This window comes from Tetrao urogallus (genome assembly GCF_951394365.1).
Source record: "Tetrao urogallus genome assembly, chromosome: 14".
In the NCBI taxonomy this organism is placed as follows: Eukaryota; Metazoa; Chordata; class Aves; order Galliformes; family Phasianidae; genus Tetrao; species Tetrao urogallus.
The window spans coordinates 1,432,352-1,439,171 of NC_136827.1; the positions used below are offsets into that span (position 1 = coordinate 1,432,352).

Genomic DNA, 6,820 nt, shown 5'->3' on the forward strand with positions numbered 1-6,820 from the left:
CACAGAGCGTTGATTGTAACTTTGCTCTGCAAAACCTCCTGAAGGGAAGCCTGGTGGCATCCCCACAGCTTTCCCAGGCAGAGCTGCCCTGCTCAGCCCCCAGCAGCTGCCCCATGTGGTCACCCAACTCCGCTCGCTGCTCTTGGTGGCTGCTCTTGGACTCCCTTCAGAGCAGGATTTCGGTGATGGGCAGCTGCCTCCCTGCTGATCCCAAATCCTGTGGCTCCACGGGATTTTCTCACCTTCGTTCCCATGAATGAAGCTGCAGAGTGGAATTGTAGCCTGAAATAACTGGAGTTGTAGCCTGAAATAACTTGGAAGAGCAACAACCCCATGTGGCTTTCAGAAGGAACCTGGTCATACAAGGGTGTGTGCATCTCTGCAGGTCTAGAACTGGGTTGTTTCTTGTTGTTTTTTTTTAATGTGTGTTTGTGGTATTCAGCTGTGGGAAGACAGCTAAAGGGATTTGAGGTTGTTAGGTGCCAGCTGGTTCAACCAGCAGGCATTAGGAAGGTCTTCCTAGAAGTACCACTCAGCCCCAAGTACTTTGGTGATTGGTGGTTGCTCTTCAAAAGCCTTAGAGAGGAATGGAGACTTCTGACAATATTTACACTCCAGAGTGTTGCTTAACAGAGGGATTTGAAGCCCTCACCCTCCTCTCTGCCAGCGTTGCCCACATCCAGCTGTAAGCTGCTTGATTTTCCTGCAGCACTGCCGTCTCCAGCAGATCCCTTCCCCAGCCCACCCCTCTTCTCCCAGCTGGAGTAACATGCCATTTCTTTCCTTTTGTTTTCTATTCCCACAGCTCCCAGAATGGAGAGGAAGGTGGAGCCTGGCCCAACAACCAGTTTGACACGGAGATGCTTCAAGCCATGATCCTGGCCTCGGCAAATGGTCAGTCTCTACTGCATGCAAGGAAACTACAGCATGGGGAAACCGTGGCCGTCTCAGCTGTGTGCCATAGATAAGATGCTTGTGTGGTACTGATGTGTGTGGTACACTGGAGAGGCTTCAGAAGGACTTCTTGAGCAGATGCTGATGAAGTTACCCTTCAGGGGAGGGAGAAGGGGAGGGGAGGTAGAATAGAATCAGCCCATCCCCACTAACCACATCCCTCAGTCCACATCTGCCCTTTTCTTGAACACCTCCTGAACCTCTGCTGGTACAACTTAATGCTATCACCTCTTGTCCTGTCACTGTGACCTGGGAGAAGGTAGAGAGCGATGAGGTCTCCCCTGAGCCTCCTCTTCTCCAGACCAAACCATCCCAGTTCCCTCAGCCACTCCCCATAAGATTTGTGCTCCAGACCCTTTGCATCTTTGCTGCCCTTCTCCAGATACGCTCCATGACCTCAATATAGTGAGGGGCCCAGGACAGGCAGGATTCAGGAAGAGGAGATGCCAGAGATCCATCAGCATCAATCCAAGTGTAGACAGGGTTATCTCTTTCATCCAAACCATATTATCTGTGTACTGCACAGCGTTATCTGCCTGGTGGTGAGACTGTGCTGAATGATAAAGCTGAACTTGAGATGTATTACAAGCTGTGTGATTTCAGAAGGCTGCAGTAAATGAAATATCCACTGTGCCCTGACTTGCTGTAAGGCGTGGAGGTAGAAGGCTTCGAAGATCTGCTTGTGGCCAGGGGACAGGCAATACCAGGAGTGTAGTGAATGCCTGTTGCAGTCCCACTTACTGCAAGGTCCTGTGTCTGTGGGCAGCCAGAAGCTGATGCTCAAAGCTTGAGGCTGCTATAGAGAAAAGCTTCCTCGCGTCCCCACAGTGCCGTGGAAATAGGGATGCTCTTAGAGCAGTCTTGCAGGTCATAAGAGAGAGACCCCAACAAATCTCATGCCCAGAGATATGTGTGCCCCTGGGCGGTCTGAGAGCACTGGGTTTGGGGTCACAGTGGCTGGCCTTTGGGGCCATTCTCATGTGTCCTTGGTTTGCTCTGCTGCGTTGTGTGAAAGCAGCAGGCAGGGAGGGGTGTTCCATGGCTTTGTGTGAGAGCAGCACAGTTACCACTCCACGCAGGGCTCTGGATAACGAGCCTGGTTTTCCTAAAGCTTTTATTTATAAATACCTCCGAGCCTTTTCCCCCTCGGTTTAAAAATAGGAGTAGCAGCACAGCCGTAAAACGCTGGGTAAAATGCTTTGCATGTTTCCTTTGAGCTCGTGGGAGAGAAGGAATCTGGGGGAGGGGGGAGGGATGTGCTGTGGTGTTGCTTTCTTGGAAAGGGCTGCAGCCCTCAGCAGACATCGGCAGCGCTGAGCCACAGCTGTGGGGATGAGGCATTGGGCAATGGAGCTGTTTACACACCAGGGAAGGAAACAGTGCAAAAATGGGGCTCTGCTCTGTAAAAAAAAATAGCCTGCAGGGCCTCCAGATCCGTTTCCTTGCTCACAAATAAGGCTGATGTCCTGGCTGCTGCCTGGACTGGAGATGGGCAGGTCCTTTCCAGGTCAGACATTGGTTTCTCCACTTGGCTCCTGGTCCTGTTTCGATACATCTCCCCCAACCCACACTTCTGGGATCCCAAGCCCTCTGGAGGTCTGCGTTATCCTCTAATAGAGGGCTGGGAATGGCTTTCCCTGCAGCAGTGCGATGAGAGGCAGCTTGGTGCAGCCCATCATTCCCTTGTCCATGGCAGCCATGGATGGGGACTGGGGCACTGGTGCTGGAGATTCAGCCTGCACTCCTTCTCTCCATCTCCACTGCACCAGGAGCCCCCTGATGCTTTTTCTTTCCCACCAGAGCTCTGTTTCCATCTGTCTCCCCTTCTCCCTGCTCTGCTGCTCTCGCTGTTAAACTAATAGTGCTGATTGGTGCAGGCTTTGATGAGGAGCAGTGCTAATTGCCCACTCAACCTTGTGCTGCCAACCCTTGGATAATGTTTTGTGGTCATTTACACGATCCTTAATGCCATCTGCTTGCCCTGATTGAGCAAGGGGTGGGAGGATGCCCCTAACTCAGTGAGTTGTTCCGTGCTTATCACCCCTGGGAGGCTGAGCCCTTCTGATGCTCTCTGCTCCCAGGCTCTGGAGAGGGGGCTGATGGTGCCCTGCCTGCATCCTTTCTCTTCACATATGGGTTGTCCTTCATTTCAAATCCCATAGCTTCTTTGCCCTTGGAACAGGGAGCCTGGGAAATGTGGAAATGCAATGGTTTGTAGAGGCAGCTGCTGGGACAGACCGAGGAGCGGGGGATGCTCAGGAAACCAGATACTGAGGGGCAGCTTGGGAGGCACTCTGTCCTCAAAATACTTTGGATTTCAGCAGGAATGTGTAGGGATGCTGTGAGGCAGCAGGGGAGCCTGCAGACAGGGAGTGGCCGTCAGCCCTGCTATATTGGGTGTCCCAAAAGCACCAGCAGCAGCTGCAGCAGCAAGTGCTCCCCGACCTCCTGTCCCCTCTGCGTATGGGGAAAGTTGGAGCCAGGAAGGGGTTATTTTTGCCCAACTCTCATTTTCCTCCTCACCGTGTGGCTTCAGGGGCCTGGGGACTTTTTTGGGCAGTGGCTGGCTGCTGGCAGAGGCTGAGCACAACCTTTACATCAAGGAGAGCTGGAGTGCCCTGCTTGGCAAGAGCCTCTCGGTGCCCATTTATAAACCTCCATTGTCCCTGTTCCCTCTCCTTTTCATCCCTAATGCCAATGTTACCTAGGAACAGCCCTTTGCTCTCGCCCTGACCAACCGGCACGCTGGGAACTGCACTCCTGGAAGGCTGTGCTGGGACTGCCAATGAGATCCTGGGAGCAGTGCTGGGTGCTCCTCCAGCACAAAGCCCCCGAGCAGCAGGGATGCTCCCTGAGCACTGAGGGATGCACCCAAGCCGCCCAAGGCTGAAGCACAGCAGTACAGAGGACCATAACGATGCCCTGCCCTGCACCACCATGGGTCCCTAACTGCAGCTTTGCCTGAGTGCATTTCCCCCCCCCCCAGCCTGTTGTTTCCAAGCTGGCTGTGTTTTTTCCCTCCTCCTCTCCCAACAGCTGTAACTTCTCAAGCTTTGATTGCTTAACACTTCCAACCTCTTCAAGGGGACACAACAAGCACTGTATTTCAGTGACCTTTGTATGCAAGGAGCAATGCATGGGGCTGACCTGGGGAGAGGATGCAGGAGGACCAGCCTTAGGTTTCTGATCAGGGTTTGCCTTTATTCCTTCTGTGAATGGAGGGCGAATGAGCTGTGCCTGGGGCCCTTCAGGCACCGTGGTGTTCTGCAGCCTCCCAGGAGAGCATCTCTGTGAGGCAGCTGAAGCCCCTCGCACGAGAGAGCTGAGCTCAGCCCCTGTGCATGCAGAGAGTTTGAGCAAAGCCATTTCCCATTGGGGTTGTTCTGTGTCGGAGCTCATCGTGCAGGGCTGCTAGAGGAGAGCTGCTCACGCTCTGTCTTCCCTCCCTGCTCACATCCTCCCTCTCACATCCCCCCATTTCCATCTGCTCTCTGCCTCCAGCATCCCGGGGGGGCCCCGCTCCTTTCCCTGCTCTGCGCCTGCTCTCTGCAGCTCGGCAGCAATGAATTCCCATCCCATCCCCCTCTGTACTGACTGCTTTGTGCTTGTATCCCAGAGCCAGCCTGCAGCGCTGTAAGGGAGGATTTTCTTTATTGATTTGTCTGCACCCGGAATAAGCCTGGCTGGGGAAATGCTGGGGTCAGGGCTTTGGATGCAGGGGGAAGGGAAAAACACTGATATTGGCTTTACCTTAATGCATTGCTAATGGTCAGCGCTGTGCAGTGTTTACAGTGGGCTGCTGGGGAAGGGATGTCTTTGTGCTCCAGACAGCAAGGCAGAACAGACAGTTCCCTATCCCATCCCCATCTTCATCCCCACCTCCCATCCCCAACTCCATCCCCACCTCTCATTCCTACCCCCATCCCCAACTCCCATCCCTGTCCCCATTGCCAACTCCATCCCATCCCCAGCTCCCATTCCCATCCCCAATTCCATCCCCATTTCTCATTGCTTTCTCCATTCTCATCTCTATCCCCACCTTCCAATCCTGTCCCCATCCCATCTCCACCTCCCACTCCTGTCCCTAACTCCATCCCCACCTCCCATTCCTATCCCCACTTCAAACTCCATCCCCACCTCCCATCCCTGTCTCCATTCCCACCGCCATCCCATCCCCACCTCCCATCCCCAACCCCATCCCTACCTCCCATCCTCAATGCCATCCCCACATCCTGTTCTCATCTCCACCTCCCACCCTTGTTCCCAACACCATTCCCACCTCCCATCCCTGTCCCTATTCCCATCCCCATCCCATCTCCACCTTCCACCCCTGTCCCCAACTCCATCCCCCACTTCCCATCCCAAACTCCACCCCTACCTTCCATCCTCAATGCCATCCCCACCTCCCGTTTCCATCCCCACCTCCCGCACTTGTTCCCAACCCCATTCCCATCCCATCCCATCCCCACCTCCCATCCCCATCCTCAACCCAATCCCCATCCTCAACCCCATCCTCACCTCCCATCCCTGTCCCTATTCCCATCCCATCCCCACCTCCTACCCTGTCCCTAACTGTCCCTAACTCCATCCTCTACCTCCCATCCCCATTCTTAACCCCATTCCCGCCTCCCATCCCCAATCCCATCCCCAACACCATTCCCGCCTCCCATCCTCAACCTAATCCCCATCCTCAACCCCATCCCTGTCCCCATTCCCATCTCCATCCTATCTCCACCTCTCACCCCGCCCCTAACTCCATCCCCACCTCCCATTCCTATCCCCGCTCCAAACTCCATCCCTACCTCCGACCTCCCATCCCCAACCCCATCCATCCCTACCTCCCATCCTCAATGCCATCCCCTCCTTCTGTTCCCATCTCCAACCCCATCCTCACCTCCCATCCCTGTTCCTATTCCCATCCCCATCCCATCTCCACCTCCTACCCTGTCCCTAACTCCATCCTCCACCTCCCATCCCCATTCTTAACCCCATTCCTGCCTCCCATCCCCAATCCCATCCCCAACACCATTCCCACCTCTCATCCTCAACCTAATCCCCATCCTCAACCCCATCCCTGTCCCCATTCCCATTCCCATCCTATCTCCACCTCTCACCCCGTCCCTAACTGCATCCCCACCTCCCATTCCTATCCCCGCTCCAAACTCCATCCCTACCTCCCACCTCCCATCCCCAACCCCATCCATCCCTACCTCCCATCCTCAATGCCATCCCCTCCTCCCGTTTCCATCCCCACCTCCCACCCTTGTCCCTATTCCCATCCCCATCCCATCTCCACCCTCCCATCCCATTCCCACATCCCAAGTCCTGGCTCAACCTAGCCTTCCCTCTGGAGGGAAGAGAAGGATGCTTGTGGGCATCTCCCCGATGCGACAGGAACGAAGACTCAGAGCCAGTGCTAACCCCGCTCCTCTCCTCCATCCCTGCAGAAGCCGCTGATGTCAACGCAACCCTGGGTGGGGGCACAGGCACCATGGGGCTGAGTGCCCGCTACGGCCCCCAGTTCACCCTGCAGCACGTCCCTGATTACCGGCAGAACGTCTACATCCCGGGCAGCACCGCCACGCTGAGCAACGCCGCCGGCAAACGCGACGCCAAACCCTCGGGTGGCAACAAGAAGAAATCTGGCAAGAAGGAGAAGAAGTAGAAAGGAGACGTCAGAGCGGCCGGGCAGCGCATGCCAGCACTCCCCAACACCACAGGAGGACGAATGTGGATTTGGTTTTTATTTTTGATTTCTTGGCGACGCAAAAGTTATAGGAAGCGCTGCGAATGTATTTGTCATCGTCAGAGCTAGGAGCAGGCTGCCTGCTGTTAGGTCTCATGATGAAAAGCAATCTGGAAAGGT

The 6,820-nt window shown here is 55.0% G+C and overlaps 1 protein-coding gene across 4 annotated transcripts in view; it reads left to right on the forward strand.

Annotated features, from left to right (window-relative positions):
- The window catches only part of LOC306951775 (protocadherin gamma-C5-like), a gene marked incomplete at both ends in the record, with an annotated part of 64,553 nt that extends 57,934 nt beyond the window's left edge, over positions 1–6,619 (forward strand). For all 4 annotated transcript variants that reach the window (XM_079542313.1, XM_079542314.1, XM_079542312.1 and 1 more), the window contains 2 exons: positions 806–894; positions 6,402–6,619. In XM_079542313.1, the coding sequence (XP_079398439.1) occupies positions 806–894; positions 6,402–6,619 (307 nt within the window). The remainder of the gene's footprint in view (positions 1–805; positions 895–6,401) is intronic.
- Positions 6,620–6,820: the final 201 nt, after the last annotated feature.